Source organism: Strix aluco, chromosome 1 (genome assembly GCF_031877795.1).
Source record: "Strix aluco isolate bStrAlu1 chromosome 1, bStrAlu1.hap1, whole genome shotgun sequence".
Taxonomy (NCBI): Eukaryota; Metazoa; Chordata; class Aves; order Strigiformes; family Strigidae; genus Strix; species Strix aluco.
In genome coordinates, this window is record NC_133931.1 from 158,671,866 (window position 1) to 158,694,925 (window position 23,060).

General features: G+C 36.2%; 1 protein-coding gene across 3 annotated transcripts in view; it reads right to left on the reverse strand.

Moving 5' to 3' along the window:
* The window catches only part of CUL1 (cullin 1), a 54,458-nt gene that overhangs the window by 16,958 nt on the left and 14,440 nt on the right, over window positions 1-23,060 (reverse strand). For all 3 annotated transcript variants that reach the window (XM_074842865.1, XM_074842876.1, XM_074842884.1), the window contains 7 exons: window positions 21,770-22,062; window positions 10,614-10,788; window positions 9,260-9,427; window positions 8,163-8,213; window positions 7,032-7,122; window positions 6,187-6,350; window positions 2,212-2,374 (listed from right to left, as the gene is read on the reverse strand). In XM_074842865.1, the coding sequence (XP_074698966.1) occupies window positions 2,212-2,374; window positions 6,187-6,350; window positions 7,032-7,122; window positions 8,163-8,213; window positions 9,260-9,427; window positions 10,614-10,788; window positions 21,770-21,909 (952 nt within the window). In that variant the 5' untranslated portion in view covers window positions 21,910-22,062. The remainder of the gene's footprint in view (window positions 1-2,211; window positions 2,375-6,186; window positions 6,351-7,031; window positions 7,123-8,162; window positions 8,214-9,259; window positions 9,428-10,613; window positions 10,789-21,769; window positions 22,063-23,060) is intronic.

A 23,060-nucleotide genomic window follows, 5' to 3' on the forward strand; every position in this document is an offset into this window, starting at 1 on the left:
GATTTGAAAAGCAAACTTTTTTTCTCTCTGAAAATCACATTTGCATTCTGATGTTAAGCTTTTATAACAACGTAAGAATGCTGGTTTTTTTACCTAGGAAATTTTAGGAAAAATGGTAGGAAAATACCACCATGCATAGATCTAATAAGCTGCTGCTAGACCTGCCCACAAATAAGGGTTCACAGGTTGGTCTATCAGGAGGTCTGTATTTGGTGAAACATGGAGGAGATGCTACAAAGCCTCAAGGAAGATTTACATGGTAACTCCACCTAAATCATTACAGACTGCTCCCAACAAACATGATTATTTCCTATAGGTAATATACTGATGTGAATAGGTAACACATGACAATGTGCCCCACAACCTTTATAACTAGTTGCACAATGCGATTAAAGAGTTACAGAACACCAGCAGGAGTGGTCTGTAATACAACATGCTTAACATACTTCACATGGGAGGACCTCAAGACTAGCACTTTCAAGAGCAAAGCAATAAAGATTTTAATTGAGAGAAAAATTTTATTATAAGTTTAGGATAGTCTACAATAGGCTATTTTAGTACATTACAAATTTGTGAGTGAACTGATTAGAGAATGAATTCTCAAAGAACCTTTCAAAATGAGTATTTCTAATCTTGAGATTTCATGAAACTTAAAAAGGGCCAGGGAACTACTGTAATTTGCACAAATGAAGCCCAAAGAGAAAATATTTTGAAAAAGAAGAAAAAAAAAAAATCAGGCATTTAAAAATGCCTAATTAATCTTAGAAATAACTGAAATGAAAGTAAAACCAAAGACATATACCAAGACAGTGCCAAGACACAAGTTGGTACTCTTCCTTTTTTACCCCAACAAACTTACAGAATTGCATCACTTATGGTAAGCGACTGTATTAAAGGCTTGCATAACCCATGAGCTTGATAAAGGAAAAAAGAAAAGCCTGGGAAGGCCTCCTGAGTCCAGAAAACTTTTCTTATTTGTGCTATTACTATTTCTATTGTCAGAAGATATTATAGTCATTTTACTAGTCAACACCCACCTGTATCAAGATCTCTTCCAATTACAGAGTAAATACATTTGTTTACAAACATAAACAACAATTGACTCTTAAATACTAGTACAGGATAAAAGTCTTCTGTTTACATTTGAAACAGGTAACTTCTGATCTACTAATCATGCTGAATTGCCTTTTTCTATTTTGAAGCATCTCTTAGTTATCAACATGATGATTACAGTAATTATTCATAGTTGCTCTTTTAAGGTTGATATATCAAGAGACAGTCATTGTTGCAATTCACAACTCTCAAACAGTATCATCAATAGTAACTTAATCACAGTATCTCAAATTCTGTCACTTTCTTTAGAGCAGTATTTCAGACATAGAGCCCTACCTTGAATTCCTATATAGATTTAATTAATCCCCCAACTGGAAAAATCAGAAACACCATTCATCCTCATCATCTGTACGATGCACAGGAATTACTTAGCCCTAGCTTTGACTGTTATTTTGTGCTAAGCATTACCTCCTGAAGAAACTCATAGAAAACAATACAATTGACAATTCCTTAAAAGATACCTAAACTCTCTGATAATCTTTACTTATTTTAGAGGAACTCAAGTCTTTATTCGATATGTTCTCTATGAAGGTATAAACTTGATCTATTAGTGGCTCTTATTTTCACAGCTAAAATTATCTCATCAAATAATAATTTCCACGCTTTCCTTGTCCTCCATATGTTTGCATATTTTATATACTATATTTTAGAAGCTCCTTGTTTGCTTCTATTTCTCTTTTAACATTTCCTATACATACTTCTAGACAACTTGGATTTTAAAATTCTCACTGATGGCTCAGAAAGATCCATGGATTAAACTGAAACAGCTGGTAAGACTACTGGCCTGTTTTTCATCTTGCATCTCTCCTGTGCAAGCTTCAGCTCCTGCTGGAAGGATGGCTCAAGTGCTCTTGAAGCTCTTCCAGCCATGTTAAGAGAAATCAAAATTAGTGCTGTTTTGCCTTAATATTTGGGATTAGAATAGGCTTCTTGAGGCAATACCCAATATCCAATTTAATCAAAAGCTGCTTGTCAATCAGTTTAGTGTCTATCTTCTTTCAATCTAATTCCTGACTAAATCACATTTAGCTATCACCAGAATTCACAAGTCATCAGGGAGGAGCTCTAAGCCTAAAACTAATGTTTGAATCTCCTTACCTTCATTTTTGTCAGCATCCAACAAATTCTGAAACTCTGTATGAAATATCTCCAGATGTTTTTCAATAAGTACTTGCTCACATTTTCGTGCTAACTCATCTTGTGTGCTTTCATGGAGATATACCTGAACTCTACGCTGTTCCTCAAGAAGGCGAGCTTCAGCCTACAGAACAGAATAATAAACATGAAACCTGTATGGAAGGCAGAACAGAAATCCAACAGCAGAAAGCACATGACTATTTAGTAAATTCACCTAGAAAACAACAACAATCAAACCGTTCATTAATGTGATGTTATGGTCTGCCTACTTAAGCAGTTATTTTTCTGGGAATCATAATATACAGATAGAATCAATGTTTATGTTGATGATAATATTATATAATGTTTAAATGAGGGGGAGAATCACAGCAAGATTGTCTTCCTGTTGCTTCTGAATAAGAAGTTTACAGATGGAAATCTGCTGTCAGAAAAAGAGGAAGCTGCTGACATGAGATGCTGGCAGTTTTAGCATCAGCAAGCTCTCCAGCTACAGAGGTAGTTTTGTTTAAGACAAACACAAATATGTTTCATGCCTCCACAGAACTAAAAGGCAGAAAACTACAATTTAAGAGTATGCCCACGACAAATTTATTTGAATGTTCTTATCTACATTCTTACACAGAAAAGCTTCCCATAATCTACAGTCATTTAAATTATACTAGCATTTAATTTGGCATATGAAATCCTACATATGCGTATCTTCCTGACAAACCAAAATTCTAAATGTCACTTGAGAAACAGTACTTATTCCAAAATGTAAAACTGAAGCTGTTTATATAACAATTACCTCTATTTTGTTTGCGTAAGTGTTAAAGATTCACTTTACAAGCCATCTGTAATTGCAGCACATTACTAAGGGGATATATGAACTTTATCCCTACCAGTCCAAATTATTTAAATTAATAATATCACCAAGAAATAAAGTTAATGCATTTTCCCAATATTTTAGAATATCAACTAAGATCATATTATGGACAACAACAACACCAAAAAAAGAACAATTTCACTGCAAGTACACTGCATCATACACAGATGGCTTTAAATAATCTCTGCCACTGTCAGCTTCATTCTTTTCTGCAATAATTTTGCACTTAGCTCTTGTGAAATGGTCCTGGATTACTGTCTCCTACAGTTAAACCAGTACAGGTGGAAATATGGGAAAGAAAAATCTACAGTTTGTGAAGGGATATAAGCTCATGCTTCAGAGTACTTGCCCGTTACTTACCAGTAAGAACTAACAATCAACTTCCTTAATGACAGAAAATAGCAGCAAATCTTTCCGATGAACGCTGGAAACTGGGATCAGACTAGTAGGACTAATTATCTTACATTTAACCAATTCTGTATTTCTGTAGTTCAGGAAATTCTGCCACTTCTAATGATGCTTCTTAAAATATCATTAGACCTTCACTTTTAATGTTAACAGTCAACTCTCACTTGTAGCTCACTTATGAAAATTAACATTCACTCTGATTTCAAATTTGCTTATACTCTCTCACTTTTTGTGTTCTTATAGTTCTGTTTTCCTTTTAAAGTCAAATTTCAGAAACAAGGGAAAAATAATTAGTTCACACAGCAGTATCTTTGGTCAAAGATCAAAAGTTCAGTTTGAGACTTTACTTCAAGGGACAGTCTTCAGAAATGCTGACATTTTTCCCTACAGCACATCAGGCCATACCAGCTTTACTCATGAGTTCTGGCCCAAGAAGAAAAATTCACAATCGTTCTAAATTCAGTAAGTCTGCCTGTATAACTACATACACATATTCTAATTAAGATTTCCTTGAGCATTCTACAAGAAACAACCAGAATTCTACTATATCATGATGTTATGCTGGTGTTCACTAAGGTACTCCAACAGGGCTTTTTTTGGTTTTATTTTGCAATGCTATTTATCCCCAATTAGAACTCGATGCACAGCACTTCAGCAAGAAAGTCAAGCAGGCGTACTAATAGCAGATTACTTTCTTTGTAGTTCATAATTCTAACAGATGACTTGTAAGACCTTCTTATCACTAGTATGCTGTGTGACTGCTAGACAACTTGCAGCTTTTCACATCAGTCTCATTTAAGGTGTTTCATAACAGAAAAGAACCCTAATTCTAGCAACCCCTGAGTAATAATTATGGGGAGTACTACTCCTTTCCAGGCATTTAAGTGGCATGCAAGATTACAATACCCAAACTGAAAAAAATAATTACTTTACAAAACTGCCTTGTCATGTTTAAGTAAAGATGTTACGAATTCTTTATCCATAATGAAGATAAAACTGAAATACAAACCTACGTGAATTTTAAATTGATAGTTCTGAAAACCTGCACGACCCCTCTTGATCTCTCCAGCAGAACATGCAGACTAGAAAGATCAGACAATTTGTTCCAGCTTCAGCACATAAGTTTCCCTTTTCTGTTAGGGCACATCCCTTAAGTCTGTATCATTTTGCAAGCTCTGATCATATTTACTGTAGAGTCTAATACACATCTTTTTCAGTTTCATCAGTTAAATCCCAGGAAAGGAGTAACGAAATCCGTTTCTTGTTCGGTTTGCTTTCAATGTATGCACGTTTTCTGTAAGGAGATGTCAAGACAGCCCAGATAGCTTCTATACATCTCTAGTATATTAATTTGAACAGAGGCTTAAGGCTACGCACTTTCTTGCTAAAGATTTCCCCTGCCTTCTGCTAATTTTGTATGTGTTTTCAGCTTCAACAACATCAGCTTCAAGCAAAGTGAGTCGCTCTTTCGTGGATTTTTGAAGTCTTGAAGATTGTTTGTGGCGCTACTACGTTCTTTCTACTTGCCACTAATTTCTAAATTCTTGGAATAGCAGTGACCTTCAGACAGCTTTTTACTGTCCTGTACCAAGGAAGCCTAAATGAGCCAGTCATTCAGGTTACAAATGACTGAAATTCCCTTACTCTGTTTTTATATTTTAGGATGAAAGCAAAGACAAGAAATTGAACAGGAAGTGGCAAAAATAATGAATTCAACAACAACAGAAAAATCAAACATAGGTAGGTCTAGGAACTACTGGGTAACCATCCCAATGCACTAAAAAGGAGGATTCGTTTTGCTGTGTTATTTCTAGGACTTTCCCCTCTTTTTTGGGGAGGTAAATAATTGACTTTAATGCCAAGAATCAGACAGGATGTGTTCTGTGGCAAGTTACACAAACGAAACACAAAGATACTGCAGGGAGGGATGTGTATCTGCATACTACATACTCAAAAAGCTGTTTTTAAAAAAATTAAACTGAAAGGGAAAAAACAAGCAGCAAAGCAGAAAGTGAGGAAACCTCCTTTATATATTTTTCTCAGCACCACCTGTCCAAGATGCACGATGAGCTATCTATTTCACATTCAGTGAGACTGACCCAATAACCAGGGTAGGAATACTAAATGATTATCCAGCTTGCTCTTAATTGCCCTTTCTGGGATCCCCCAAATCAGAGACTATCTAAGAATTTAAATCTGGCCTCTGTTGATCAGAAGGATTGTGTAGGGCTCATTACATTAAAATATTCTGAGATAATCAAAGCTAATTAACGATCTACTTCCTTGGCTAGTTTGCTCAGGAAAAGATTCCAGTAAATGTGCCAACACATTGTGTAGGAACAGTAAACTTGTAGGTCTAAAGCAGAATGACTATTTCGGTGTCTTGAAGTCTAACAAAATCTGAATTTCTTTTAACATTTTCTTCTGTTTTGCCCATTAAGAAAGTTTCAAACTGTCATTGTACTTACTGAAATACACTAAAGAGACAAACTTCAGACCAGATAAACATAGAAGCAAATCACCACAGGGAAAAAGAGCTAACTGTTTCTGTAAAATAATCATCATTTTAAGAAACTGATAATAAAAGCCAAGAATTTATATCACTTTATCTCTAAAAATACAGCTATCCAGAAAATAATCACAAATCTTATTTAATAACTTACCTTCTTCATGTATTCTGTGACTGGGTTCTGTTGTAAAAATTCAGTACTTTCACGTGTATAAAATCTCTCTGTGTCAGCAAGAAACTGAGATTCAAAGGATTCTTTATAGACAGTTAGTGTAGGTCCTTTTGCAAATGCATCATCTTCATTCAGCCCCAGCTCCACTACAAAGGAAAGAGCAAGCAATGACAAAATTGTCTTTTATGAAGTGGTCTCTTGCAAATAAACAGGTACCCTCCTTCTAACTTACACGGAGGTAATCAATTGGCACAGTATTAGCACTGCACTTTAAGGCTTTTAAAAGTATACGTTTATTTTGCATTTAAAAAATAAGCAGCATGAGACATTACTCATGTAAACTGCACCTTTTGATACATTACTAAATGGATGATAGGATTTGGAAAACTTCACTATCTTAAAAGCTAGTTTGAATTCCCCTTCCATTTTCTCCTCTTAGAGTTCCAGATTATATGCATATATGGTTTTCTATTAATGAAACTGGTCATTAACGTGCATGGCAAAACTCTCAATTTCATGCAAATGGGAAAAAAACAATCCCACTTCACTTTGTAAACTGCTATGCCTCCTGCCTTTCAGATTTAGCTCCTAAATAACTGATTTGTAAACAATGAACACTCTTGCCTATCAGTTGTGCTTTCAAGCTTTACAAATATGATATAATCAGCTGTAATTGTGTCAACTGTCTCTATAAACGTGAAGTTAAACAATATATAACTGCACTTATTTTGACTGGACAAGGAGGTCAGATGCTACTTCTGGGCTCTGAAAGGGCATATATATTTGTTTATTTTAAAGAGAGTAATAAAACCTTAAATCTCATTTACCATAAGATTGTACAACTCCACTGATCAGCCTTGTATTGATAGTTTCACCATTTCTTTCCTTTTCAATCAATTTCAACACAGCATTTGTTACCTTAGAAAACAGAGATTAAAAGTTAGTCAAGCACAGAGAAAGCAGCTGGTAGGTAGGTCAAGCACAGTATTTCATCAGGAGTGTATTCCTATATTTGAGACAAGTCAAACCCCTTGAGAACAAAATTTAAGGACACCTGAACATATAAAATTCCAGACATCACAGACTATGCTACACCTTTAAGTTCTACAACGTAATTACAGTCCAATTAGTGGTGATCTGTAAAAGGGTGTGAAAGTGCTTGGTCTTTTTTTAATATTTTTTTTTAATTTCAAAAAGCACCTTCTAAACCAAACTTCTGTTTTATACCCAAAACACAAGAAAACTTTGCAGTAAGTGCTGAACTAACCACGTGTACTTTACACAAAGAAACTGATTGGCTTATGCTGATAAATAATGTGTTGCAACTACTGTTCCTCTAAACTGAAATCTAGTTAATACTTTCATAATATAATACAGTCTTTTCACCATGAAGTACTCGTAAATAAAAGTGAAATCAACATACATAAATATACTTTGTTGTGATGGAATGTCTTGCTTTATATTGTGCCAATTCACTAATTAAAAATATTTGGTTGACCTGAATCTCCCAGGCATCAGTGTAAATTTAAAGAATCACAGTAACATTAGAAGAGACCAAAATCCCAGGCCTCACACAGTCTTGACTCTCAAGCCTTAAGACATGAGCATCAGCTTGTTCTCCTGCATGGCTTGGAAACAGCCGAAGTTGTTACTTCATTTAAGAAAAAAAAAAAGCTAGAGGGCTTGTCTTATTTTTTAAAAAAGCCAAGGGTCCTCCCAGCAAAGAAATAACAGAACAGTCTTGGTATCAAGGTTCAACCATGCAAAGAAAGGCCCATTTCCCCCACATATTTATCTTTTTAACATCACAAAGGAGAAGCAGAAGGCTCCCTTTTATTTTCTGGCTCTGCCCCCTTGCCCCCATTCTCCAAATTCTCCTTGGAACAGTTACTAACAATATATAAAATTAACCGTATAAAATAAAACTATAGTTATAACTTATATATATAAATATATACCTGCTTATTTAATGGCCTGAATAAGCAGTCTCTCCAGGTCACCAAGGCAAGCTAGGAGCAAAGGAAGGGAGAGGAAAGATGGAGTAAAGAAAATATTTGTATACATACATGCATGATAACTCCTTAAGGAAAGCTAATACAGTATGCTAAATAATCAGAACGTTTTTAATGATTATATTTTGGCACACATTTCTCATGCAACAAGACTGTTTCACAATAAAATTACCATTTGCTTTATTATTAACTCTAAGACGTCCCCTTTTCTGACAGTGATCCACTGACAACTCTGAAAACTAAAAAACCTTGCAAGTTACTCTGCCAACACACAGCTTTTTCTGTTGGCGATTTTCAGGCTGACAGTCCCTTAGCATTAGGCTAGTGAAGTTAAGAGGGAGGGAAATAAGAATACCAACTGTTTTTCTACCATATGCAAAGTTATTTTAGTGAAGTGGTGAAATAACACATCACTTTCCTAGTGCTTCACCAGCAAGGACAATAATTATCCTTTATAAAAAATAAAAAAGTACTTTTAGTTATCTGAGATGCAGAACTTCTGCTGTGTTCTTCCTGTGTTTATATTACTTTACATTACAAAAAAATCATCAAGATCACGTATCAATGTTTCAGAACTGTATCAAAATAACTTGTATTACAAACCAAATGTTGACTGAAACTTAGCAGCTTGGATGCTAAAAAATTTGTAGAGATGTATTGAAGTCAACAGAAAAAAATGCAATTTACTTCTCCATTCTATATTTGAAACACTTGACTGAATTTTAAGTGGAATGACAAGGCCACGCTGACGCACAGAGATAAAAGTATAAGCAGCAAATACTCAGAAACAGACAACCCTCGACGGTCTTAATACTGGTAGTACCAATACATACAAGGCAGATTGAACATCTCACAGGCTTAGACCCAGGGAATTTTTACAAATATACTGGGGCGGGAGTATGAAAAGGGGGGAGATTTCCACTTTGCCCACTTCTTCAAAACTTCTGTGAACTTACTACAAGTTTCAAGGAGCAATCTGCAGGATGATAATGCAAACATGACAGATGGAATGGATAAATCACTCACTTCAAAAAGCTACTTACTGAATAAATTTCATATATTCCTTTACGACCTTCATCACACTCACGACGAACCCAATGTCGATTGAGGTAGGCACATATCCCATTCAATACTTTGCTTGAAAACCTATAATCTTCCCACTGTTGAGTGTAGAATTTCAGCACACTCTCATCCATCAAATCTTCACCATCCTGAAATAACAACAGTTTGCCAGTACTGTTGGGCAATTTTAAGGTAGAACCGAGATATAGAAGGGTGTATAAATTGACTGTGTAATAAATCTACAGCATGCAATGTATTTATAGGAAACGTAGTGCATACTTTTACTTATACATTACTAAAGCACAAGGCCAGTATGAGATTTAGAAATTAAAAATGCCGGTTAAAAAAAATGCACAGCATAGACAAAGCTCCAGAAGACACTCTTGTCCCTCTTGTGGGAGAGAGCAAGAGGGGACCACGTTATAAACAGCAACACCGAGGACTGAGCTAGGTAAGACATGCCAGTGCAATGGTAATGCATTCAACATGACAATCTCCATAAAATATACCACCCACTCCCACTGCTGCTACTTGGGGAGCTGAAACAAGTGAGCAACGGTTGGGGTCTTCTCTAAGAGCCTGTCACGTAGTAAATAGAACCCTGTATTCTTGGGAATGGGTATGACATCATATTTGCTTGTTACAGGAAAAAAGAAGATTAAGTTGTAACACATGGAACTTCAAGTAGCTTTCCAAACTGGACCACTACAGCCTGAATGGACAAGGGAGTAAAACCAGGAGTGCATTCCAGATAAGACCTCAGACACCTTTATGCAGCTTCATAAATTAGTTACACAGTAGACTTGATAGGACACCAAGAATTATTTTATTATCGCTCAAAACTAAAATCCCCAAAGTTAAAAGCACAGTTCCTTTCCAAAAATAACTAGGAACCATTCTCTTAAAAAGCTCCAGCTCTATTAGTATTTTATTTATTATATTAAATTAATGGCTACCATCAGGCATTTTCAACATTACAAGCAACCATTTTTTCAGCATTACTAATATGCTCGTCAGTTGATCAGAAAGTCTAACTATTCTTGTTCAAGATACAGGACAGCTGAAGAGGGCATGTAACAATACTTCTGTAACACACAGAAATGCTGTTTTGGCTTGAAGAGGGAAAGGAGCTCACAAGAACACTTAGCAACTGGTCTATGCCTGAGGTAAAGCCTACAAAACATTCTAATGGCTAATGGAGACAAAAGCAAATTTCAAGATCATTCAGTTTACTTCCAGTGGCTGCATACAGCTCTAGGTTTGCTGATGCAAGATTTTTCCAACCCAGCACATGTTACTACTACAAATGGGGATTGATCTACTGTCCCATCTTACCTTAAGGAGATTTGTCAAGTAGTTCTTCAGAAATTCTTTTAGCCGTTTGTACAATTCCAAGCCAACAAACTGAGCACCTCCAGGTGTCTGGCCCTTTTTCGATTTAGAAGGAGGTACTCCAGCTCCCCGTGCTTGATTAGATTGGTGTACACTAGTACAGTAGTTATAAACATGACTGACAGGAAAGTTAAGGAATATGTTATATGTGTCAGCATGAGACATCAAAATACAATGGAAAACAATATATTAATTTCAATAAGCTATTTTTATATGACTGTAAATGACTTAACCCTAATACATTACAAGATGCATTAGCCCACATACAATCAAACCAAAGCTTAAGAAAATGAAGTAATTTTCAACAGAATTATCTGCAGCAGAAATGTGTCAGACTGCTGAATGAACTGCAAATACTGATGCCAACATTAAATTTACCTAATTCTTACTTAACGGGACCACCGAGAAAACAAAGCAGTAGAATTTGCTGATAAGATTCTTTCTGAGGTTTAAATGGAATTTATTTGATGTATTAGATTGACCTTCTACAAATATCTAAGCTTTCATTTGAACTGGAAAAAATTTCAACATGAGCCTCAAGCAACATTCAGTAGTTGAACACACGGAGGATAATATTTCTGCAAGCTTTCAAATACAATCTTTTACAAGATTCGGCCATTCAGCACTGGAAGACAGGACTAACGTAGGAAGCAGTAATGGTGAGACACACATACTCAAACGCACACAATAAGATGAGATTCACCAAAACCAATTTCGGTCTAGAAGGATAATCCCAACATTTAAGCATGCAGTAGCAATAATTTTTCCTCTCATATTAATACAGCCTGGAAGACTTGCTTATCTATTAACATAACATTTCAATTCTGTTTTCTTATCTAAACCATTCAAATATTCAGAGTTCTTCCAAAGTGGAAGTCACATTGCTCGAAACACTTCAAATAAGAAAGCATCCTGAAATAAACTGCACTCCACAAACAAGGCAAATAAACTAGCTCGGTAGCACTCAAATCCAGCTTGATGAGGACTCAGATCTGACAACAAAAAATACCCTAATGACTCACCTGGCAAACAATTAGCCAACAGGAACGAAGCTACTGAACACTCATGCTTCTACTGACAGTCTGAGGGCAGGCTTTTGAGTCACATCCCTTGTTAGAGAACACTGTATTAAGCAATCCAGAAGGTCTAATTTGGTTTTTAACTTGTGTTTTAACTAATGGGCCAAGCTTTAACCACTAGACAGGCTTTCTCCACAGCATGCCACGTATTAGGAAATTAATGCGTTGCTGACATTTACCTTTTATCTTTCCTTTCAGAAAGACCAGCACAATATAATGGAAGACATCAGCACAATTAAATGCCAAGGGGATTATAAACCCCAAATGTATGGTGCATTACAGTCATTATGAAGTTGCTTCTAGTATTTAAACAGTAAAGCTCAAGCAGAAGAATCTCTTAAAATATCCTTTTAACTCCTTTACAATTACTTTTAAAAAAAGCTTAACAGACATGATTTGTCTGTTTAAACCCAGTTTAAAAACTGGGTTTAAGGATCAGAGTACCCTGCATGCCACCAGGAACAAGAATCATGGTCTTTGTGCCAAACCGAAAGGAAAGCCTGCTCATGGTCTATACTCATGTACTTGTTCAGAAAGTCATTGCATTCTGACCAAAAGAGTAACAGTCCTTGCCTACGATTAACACTTTTTGAAAACATACAGCATACATTTATTTTTTACCTGTTACCTCATCCAGGTGCCAAATAATTAGATGTCCCATGATATCAACCACTAATAGAAAATCTTAATTTGTGCTTAGCAACTGAACTTTTTATCAGCCTCTTATCTCTATCAGCCACTTATTTCCTGGACATTAATGATTTCTTCCAGCTCCTAGTCATTTGTTTGTTCAACTTTCCTGGCACTGTTGCTAATTTTATCATCTATGCTTCGATTTCAGAATTCCCTGTTCAAGTGAGGAACACCACACAGCATAACAACTCCTCTCCACATACACAACTTACTTTCTTTTCACAAGTAAGAAAAGCAGGGCTTACCTCACAGTTTAACTTTAAAATAGTTACTATAAGGTCCTCTGAATTGTGTATGGAAAGTCTCTCCATCACAATACAAGGAATTTAGGGCTGATTCATAAATACCCAGTTGGCAGTCTTGCCTCCTCCTTCCCCTAACTCTCCTATCCCAAGTAGCTTTTCAGCAAGCCTAAAAATATGAGGACTGTCCACATGACGGGTAATTCTTACAGTTTTTGTGAATACTGCCTGATGAAAATATTATTTCTGTTCTTCTCCAAGAATAATCCCAACAGCCTTCAGAAAAATAAAAGACCAAGGTTAGAAGACATAAGCCTTTCTCTAACCCCATACATTTTACTATTAAAACCAGGATTCCTTGTAAAATAAACATTGAGAGAAAAGGAGACCTTCTGTCCATGCCTGACAGTAATCAACTCAGAGCTGGAGTAAAAATATACCAGTAATGCCCACCTTTACTTGTTATTTTGGCTTAAGTCTTGCTAGCAAAAGTATCCAAGACAGCACTTTTGAAATGCTCTAGTTTAGTTGTTCTATGCAAGTCAAACTGAAGTTAGCTTGCCTGTGCAGAAGGCAGTTTGCAAATGTAAATAACTCTTTGACATATTATACATAGAAGAATTCTCTCTCACACTTTGTTTACAACCTGTGTCCCCATCCGCTAAAGCTAACAACTGACAGAAAGACTGACATATTCAAAACAAAATCAGACTTGCACTGCTTACAACAAAGTACACGACAGTCCATCTGAGAATCACAACGGGAACGCTATGAAAAGAATTCTTGGTTGCAGAAGGCAAACTGATCCCCTCAACTGCTTTGTATGCTGGAAGCCATATACATATCCAAACAACTATTAGGAAATGTTTCTGTGGGTGTTTGCACAATTCTGCATAGCAATTTGCATACTACAACAAGCAGAGAAGTTAATTTATCAATAGGATAGTTTGCTATTAATATTATTAATAGTGAAGCTGTGCTGCTCCCCAAGCTTCTGGCTGCTGAACTTCAGATTTGGCCCAACAAACGGACAAACCATCTACAGGAGGAACAGACCAAGAAGAATCTCCTCTAACTTCTACACCTTCCTTACAGTGAAGGAGAAGTTACATTTATTTATCTAAATTAAAATTTGAGGTAGAAGATCACAAGGGAGTTTATAAATAGATTCAGCATTGTGCTGTTTAAGATGAAAAATCTTTTTCAGAACTTCTGTGAAACTCTTCAAATTGGGATACGAGATGCAGGCAAAGACAAATTGATTTTACCACCTTTGCCTTCAGTATAATTTTCACTACTTTTGACAACCTGGACACAGTCTCTAAAGCTGGGCAGTGCAGAGGTAAAAAATAAAATTCCCATGCTGCCATGCCATAATGAATTTATGGCCTTGTAAGAGATCATTCCCACTGAAGGAAATGATCCTGACACACAACCCACCTGGGAGGGCTTACTTGCCACCTGCTTTTCCAGTACCATGGGAGTTCATGTAGGCAACCAGTGATTTGGACTGGGGAAGTGACTACTGCTATAACTGACCACTGTCCCTGTTCCCAGATCCTTTGCTGAACAGATCTGAACTTCCATGTCCACTCAGGGGAAGTGAAACAGGCTCTTTCAGTAACAGCGCATATATTTTTTGAGCAAGTACACCACCTAAACACAAGCTTGAGTGCGCCGTGGTCACCTCTAATCAACCCTCTGACCCAGAAAAAGTACCAAAATACTCCATACAACATTTTTTTCCTCCAGGAGCAACTGCAAACAGAAATTATGTGAGACAAATACCAGTTTTGTAATTCAACGCAACAGGAAACCACTCAGATTTTACACTGATGGGTGCAAATTACTCAGTTTCGCATGAGTTCCTAATCTTAAATTTTTCACAAAGAAAACAGTTCTGCTGAGGTAAAACTGGTTTCCCTTTCAGCAGCACAACTGGGTCCCCACAGTTTTTCCATTTTGCTATGAAAAATTAATATAACTAGAATAAGTCTGCTTGAGGAACAAATATGTAAAATTTAAAGGAACTGAAAGGGAAGCAGAATTAATACAATGTAGCACAAAACTACAGGGCAGAGAGAAGTGACAAAAAAGCTTTTGAAAAGGAGGAAGCACACAACAACAACAAAAGCTGAACAACTCTCTAAGCAGAATTTCTTTCATTACTTCTACGGTCTTTATAATAAAGATTGGTGTTAGGCATAAATTTGCTATTTCACAGATCTTAAGCAGTAATTAACCCTATGTTGAGGACTCCGTCACCTCAACAGCTGGCCTACAGGAACAAGGTGAGATTACTTCCATTTTTGTCAAAAAATTTGTATCTTCCTAGATTACACCACAGGCATGCAAGAACAACATATAGAAAGTTATTGAAAATACTGATAGGAAAATTGCTAGCAAAGATTATAGAAGTTTTGTATTCTTGTAAAACCACTTTTAACACAACCAATACAGCTTACTATATTTACTAGAGAACAGCTTTACATATTTTATTCAAAATTATTGAAGCCATTTCAACTCCTGTGTGTCCAGAAGACTAGGCTGTGAGAATCTCACAAAACCACCTCACGCATAAGTAAAGCTGCTAAGAGAAGTGGACACGTCTACGTGACTTTAATGTTTCAAAAGCCAAACAGATGAAGGAAATTTTGCACACAACAACAAAACAGAAACTTTCATTCTTTTCAGGGAGGTATCAGCAAGAGCCTATTTTAATTATGCTCAGTTCATCATCCAGTAAGGAAGGATTACCCCCACAAAACAGTTCAAAGAAACCAAAAAATTAAGACCCTGCCCCCAACCCCACACATTCTCCATTTGTGTTTCAAGACACTTTATCCTAAAATCAGTTACACATTTAAATCTTCAGATTAGATACAACTGCACTGTTAAATCATCCTCATGTTAGTCAGGGAAGGACTGAGGCAGAGACTGAAGGGGCTATTACAGCATCAGCCACGCAGCTGCTATGAAAATCCAGGCATAACTGACCTCAGACATGTTTCTGCAAGTCTGAGATTGGAGAAACTTCCAGCAAAAGCTATTTGAGGACTAGTAGATAACTTCAGCTTTCCCTCTTCATAGCATAAACTCAGAAGAATCACAGAGAAGCACTGAGTTACAAGGAAAACACGAATTCTCAAATCCAAATGTATATACAAAGTGTACAGTCTTTATGCCAGGAGGCATAAGAACCACCGTAACTGAGGTTGCTTTTAAGTTTAAAGTTCTTTACATTGACAGAAATTGATTTTGCACAGAATATTCTTGGTTACTATAAAAAGCAAGTAGAACAGCAAGTGATCGTTGTGGAAAGGAATATAATAAAAGGAGCTGATTGGACTAATATATTCTGCACTTCTTTCAAAATGAAGCAGCAATTTTAGAAGTATACACAAAACCACACAATTATACCTACCTTTCCACACAAGTAAAAGTGTATTATGTACCCTTCCAACATGTAAACAAATACATTTACTTCTACCTTCATGTTCCACACAAGCACTAATTGGCACATGAGAAATGCTATGAAATATCATATTGAATACAAACAGGATTAATACTAGCAGACAGCAGAGGTTGATGTATCCAGAGTGACCTTAAACGACTTGATGTTAAAGTGAAAGGGTGGCTTAGAGTGAGGAAATCTCAAGAGAAAGTGGAACAGTTTCTAAGGTTTAAGAAGTGCATGCCCTAACACCCCAGTATCTTTTCTGTACAGAAAAAGCATAATAATCAGTTCAGGAAAAAAAACCAGCACATCATGCTGCCTGGTAACAACAGATTCATGTGATCAGAAAATAAAAGATTCTCACAGTTTTAATATACATCTGCCGATCTAAAAATCCTACTAAAATACAGAAATTCTAGTGAAAGCCACTAGGACAAGGACTGCAATAGAAGCAACTACAAAAGACCTTAGCAAATGAATGCCAAGAGAAGGGCTTCATGGTTTTGCTTGGGCAACATGTACCACTGGTGCTGAATCTATCCACAGGCAAAAAAATGTTAATAGAATATTTATGTTTATACATTCTATTTTATAAACAAACAGATTATCCTGAGTCATCTTGTATTTTTAAAATGTAAGAACACTACACTCCATTATTTAATGTTTAACACAATCTTTTCCTTTACCACTTGCTAATATCTCAGGGGAAAAAAAAAATCACCTTATATAACAGATTACAGTAACCTTTCGTTATGTACAATTACTTACATTTGGTCTGATGGATAATCAGTAACTACCACTTCATTAAAACAAGTTAACAACATTGAATTGCAATAAGCAAATCCAGAAACAAGGAAAATATTTTTCATAAAATAATCAGATGTGACAGAACAACTTAGCCTTACCTTAAAATATTTAAAGAAATTACTTTTGAAAAGAATTACTGTGGCTAATAATGGAACGCATTTGTAAAAATCCAATATACAGGTGTAAGACGAGCAAATTTTAAGTAGTAGTAAATTCAGCCATTTTACTTCAATGTTTCACAGAAGAACTACATAACAATTACACCAAACACAACTATTCAAATGTATCACAGGCACTGTTGAAATCAACAGTATGATTTTTATACACACATTAGAAAGACTTTGAAAGCCATTTTGGACATTGCAGATGCACTTTTTAGTAGAACAACCACACCTTCCATAGTACTGTATACTCTTTTTCTTGTTGATGAAGACATTTTAAAGTATCTCCACGTAAATAAAAACCTTATTTGTTATAAATTAATGGTACTTGAATCTTTAAACAGTCTTATTTTTCCCAATTGAATTTTCTTTAAATATTAAAACTGGACAAAAAGATTCCTCTGTTCTGTATGGGCATAAATTAACTACACTGTCTAAAAATATTCCTTAAAAATACTTCTCAGATTGTTTTGTAAATCAAGACAGTGAAAGCATGAGTTTATGCCAAAAAGAGTCATTCTGACATTTCAAATAAAAAGTACACACATATGAAATAAAATCCCACTACTAAGCTTTCCATTCAACAAGCATATCTAGAAATTGAAAAGTTGATGTGTGCTTGGAGGAAGAAAATAGGCATTTCATAAAGTTATACAGCTTTTTGTGTAAGCCACTATGAAAAATTATGCTAGTTTAATATAGTGCAGGAAAGTTTTCTGATAGTCTAGTACCTCGTCTGAGAATCTGCTTAAGATACATAAACCAAGAATAACAAAATCTTTCCATTCTCCCCACTGCAGAGTTTAAATCCAAATGTATGTAAATCCCAGTTCATCCTCTCACACCATGAGGCCTGAGGAAATACACTGCAGACTCACCATACGATTAGTTTGAAAAACGGGCATCGCCTTCTGCCAAAAAAAGAAAACTAGCACAAGATGTACGAATATTTTATCATCGCCAAATGGAGTTTAAGAAAAGGTGGCCATAAAGACAAGTGACTTACAGCAATATAAATATGACTAACTTGAATAACTCTGGTAAACAAAGTGATAGGTCTTCCACCAGCAATTCAAAACAGAAGCTTGCAACTTGCTACATGCTAGCGCAGTGTTCTCTCGGACAGACTAACTGGCAGTTTCCTCCAGAGTAAATGCCATGGAGAGATAGTGTGTGTACATTGATACCACAATTTCAGTACTCCTTGACTAATTGCAACAAATTTTTCATTGTTGCAGAACAGCAGCTTTTTTTCCCCTTTGCATAAAGTAGAGAGAAATACTTCTGAGCGAACCACCCTCTCAGGTGCAGGGTACAAAAACTTGCCGTTGTCCTCCTGAGTTCCTGAGTGACTACCACCGCTCTAACATTGACTTTTACAACCTAGTCCTGTGGCTAACAGCCTTCAATCTAATTGCCATTAAAGGAAAAATAGAGTAAAAAAGGCCCTTCCCTCACAACATTAGTCATGCCGTTAGGTCTACCGTTCCTAGAAATCTAGTTAGCCTTACTGACTATTTAGCTCTTCTGCACGAAGTCAATTCTTGGCATGTAATTCTATGCTAGTTTGCAACACAGCCTGTCACAAGATGTTACTATTGCAGGAGCTACTCTTCAGTACTAGAAGTTACTTAATATCTGGGTAAGGGATAGAAAAGCATCCAGATAAAGGATTTAATTTTCAAGAATCTCACACATGGAGGGAAAAAAAACCCCAAAATAACAAAGCACACAACAAAAAAAACCCCCAACAACAGGCTCATCTTCCACAGCAAGCACCATTCTAAAGGAACTCTCCTTCTACATGGACGTTGTAAATTCTCAGTAGGAAACACAAAGAATATACCTCAGAAAGTAATTAAAGTACACTATTACACTGATCTTCATAATCATGTAAAGAGTGCTAAATAAAAATACCACAACGTCCTTTAAAGGACTGCTCTTCTGGTTAAGTGCTTTGACATAGCTGGCAGGGCAAAAGGAATCAAAGTACACGCAGCGCTGAAAAACATTTGGTGATCATCTGATCTGACAAAAAATACAGTCTGCAATCAGAAGCACAAATGAATCTACATTAGAAAAAGTAGGGAAGGGGATCTTGATAACCACCATTCAGAAACAAGGTATCTTGGCTCATCTCTTCAGTATTCTCATATCTAGAAAACCCCTGATAACCAAACTTTTTCTTCTCCCACCAGAATGAAGGAAAAAAACCCCACCTTAAGTACAAGCTCTGGCCTGTACTCAGAGACTGAACCTAGTGTCTCACAAAAGGAGACACTCTGAACAAAGAAAATGAGTGAAGGTAGGATGGATGTCCAAACTATTTTCAAACTGGGTAAACTCTTCCAATTTTTTCCCAGATTCACTTGATCAAGGCACAACAAAGACTTCCACACCTCCAATCAATTTTGATTGAAAATTCGATACCAGATACAGGACTAAAGGCAGGTTTGCTTGTACACATGTTTCTCCTCCTCTTATAAATTAGAGGGATGAAACAGAATCCACTTCAGGAGCAACATCCTGACCAAAAAAAAAAATAAAAACAAAAAATAAAAAGGAGGGGAAAAGGACAAAAGAGGATGAGGTAAACTGTCCACTGCACAGGATTTCCAAACTGCTGTCACACCCAGCATCCTTGTAGCTAGGGCTGATCTTTAGACCAATTATAGCTGCAGCTGAAATTCATCTGTATCTGTTTTCATTTCCAAACCAAGCTGTTTGGTAGGCAGAGCTTCCCGAAATAAAAGTCAGTCAATCTACTAGGTGGAAGTTATAGATACTGCATCTGAAAGGGAAGTAATCTTTTAAGCACAACTTCTGAACATGTGCACTTGGTATATGATGCAAAGTGCACTGTTATCTTCATAGTAGATTAAAAACTCTTAGCCTAACCAGCATCAAATATTCTGTGTTATCAGACTATTAAATTAACCCACAAATGAAAGTCAACCACCAAAATTATCCACTAATTTAATTCACTTATGAAAGTAACAAAAAAAACTAACTGTCCTTAGTTTTGGACCCAACAACTCCTTGAAGCAGCAACAAGAAGGAAATGAGTAGTTAATAGACAACATATCCCTTTTAGAGCTTCATTCCAAAAATATTTGAGAACATCAGGAGAGGAAAAAAGCAAGTGTTTTAACATTACCATTACAATAAGTACTTAGTCTTCAGCTGCCCTGCTTGAGAGACCTCACATACAGGAATATATTAAAGGCACTTGGAATAAAAAACTCTCTCAGAGATTCTACTACATGTCAGATTTCTATCAGACATTCAACTTTTGCTGACTTGTTCATTCAGTCAAGAACAATGCTGAACCTAGCACTGTAAGAAATCGGTCAGTTTGAGTCTTATGAAAAGTTCTCACCCTAAACGAAATGTTATTTAATCTTCCCATCACTATTAGAGAAGTAGCCTAGAAACACTCAGCAGACTGCTCAGGGCTTTTCCCAGGAGCATGGATTCTGTAGGCACAGATAAGGTTACACATCAACTCTGAGAAAACAAACTTTTCTGTCTCCTTAGAAAGTCCACAGAACTACAGAACTAATTGTTTTATAGCCTTCAAGCTCCTCTTTTATAAAAGCTCTGTCCTTTCAAAAAGAATTAACATAGACTTAAATTTGTTACGCAGTTCCAAATCAGTGCTAACAACAGCTTTAGACAACAACTTATGTATCAGAACAATAACTTTTATTAAAAAAACCCTCTAAAAATTGATAAAGAAAAAACAGCAGAACTACTTATAGAGGAAACTTATTCAGCCATCATTTCTTCTACCATATGTCTACACACTTCGCTGTACCACCATATTCTTAAGCAGGGCTTATTCTATACAAGGTTACAAGAGTGGACACAGAACAACAGATGCAAAACAGAGGTGGTTCCTCCCCAAATCCATTTACATGCCACTTTATAGGTGAAACATAAAAGAAGGATTTCTCACTTTCCAAAGTCCTGAAGTGAAGCACTGAAGCTATAACACAGCAAGAGGCACATCTCTCCTTCAAATTAGTTACAAAAGATCCTTACACACTACCTGACAGAAACAAGTTTCCTACAATCTTCCAAACAGTACTTCAGCACACACGTACAAGGATGAACACAACCCCCTTTTAGCATCTTACAACTGCCAGAATGGGGAGATGCTGGAAACTTTCAATAGCTCTCTGATGCAAGCTGATGGGCGCATTCTCGCTCCTGCTGGAAAATGATAAAACCAACTCAAGAGTAAAATACTACTCTGAGATTGACAAGAGAAAAATTTTGCAGATAACCAGACATTATTACCAATAAGATCTGCAGCATAATGCCAGAGACTAACATATAAAGGAAAAAGAGTATCTGTTTTCTTCTAGTGTATTGTGGACTCAAAATAGACCTATTAAAATCACTTTAAACATCTGCTCTGTCAAAGATAATAGTAATCAAACCTGAAATTCAGTGGTATCCACAATTATGAAAACAGTTTTCCAGACAACAGAATGTACCTGCTTATTTGCCAGAAAGATTAAACGGAAAAGGCTAATCTTCAAAATAAAAACATTCTTAAAAGCCACTAAGTCAAATAGTTATTCTGAGCTTAGAAAAGTAAAAAGCTATCTCTAATCTAGTAACAGTGAAAGTACTGGCTTAGGTATTAGGATACGTGTAGAGTTCCATGTATCTGGATTTTGCCATACTTTGTCTGGTGTAAACCTGTTGAATTCCAGCTCTTAGGTCATCCCATATCTGGTCAAGACCGATCTGTTTAAGTCCATGTGGGTTCTGACTCCTATTCGATGACATTTTGTATTTCCTGTAAAGTCTTCCAGTGCAGCAGCCTGAGATCTGGTTATTCCTCCATCAGAATCACAAGTCAAGGAACATTCTAAACTCAGTTGCAGCAACTCAGCGAGATATTCTTTACATACAAAGAGAAATGTTTCCCAGGAAGATAATCTGCAAAAGGAAAAGAAAATATACACGTTATATGACAGTTCACATTCATTCACACTAGAGAAAAAGATACAAAATTAATTATTTCACTGAAAGGTTTTCACAGATGGGAAATCCATTGACACCTGAAATACTAGAACCAAGGAACATAATTTTACAATTCGGCAATCCACTACAAAATGCGACTGTTAGTGCCCAGATCTGTCCAAAGCCTGCAGGTACTTATGTCAGTGCTGCTGACAACAAAACTCTAACGCTAATAAGAAAACATAACAGTAAAAGTCTTTCCAAGCAGCAGACACTATCTTACTAAAAAGTGTTTTCTCCCTATACAACAGTAAAACTCCAGTATTTCCAAACAACTCAGGGTTCTGTGGTAACTCTCTGTTTAACAAGCATCCTGATGGATATCCAAGATTAATCAGAAGATAGGAAAAATAACTATTTTCCTTCAGTTATCAATAACTCCTCCAGACTTAAGATTCTATTACAGGTAACTTGAAAGTCCAAGGTATTTTGGGAGCAGAGAATTTTTCTACCTGGTAAATGCATGTTTACATTAATTTATTTGCTAAATAAATGAACGCCACCTCCTTCAATGTCATCTTACCTGCAAGAGAATACGCAGCAAGAAAGAACAACTGATGGAGTGCACAAAATAAAGATTGTGTGAATGGTGAATGAAAGATTAGGAAACTAAGAACATGCACTACTATCATGAGTGCTTAAGCGCACAAAGTTTGTGAGGCAGTGAAAAGATGGGTATCAATTCATCAGCCTTGTGAAATGACAGAGTAGGAAATCAGTCACCTGTAATGGACTACTGAGGATATCAAGCAGAGAAGATCCATTTTTACACAAGTCCTTAAAAATATTTTGCAATTTTAACATGTCTCATCCACTGCAGCAACAAAATTAAGAAGATACCCAAAAATTACAAAGGAGGTAACATGATTTAAAAAATTAACTCACAAGTAACAGAGTTGTACTAATTCAGGACC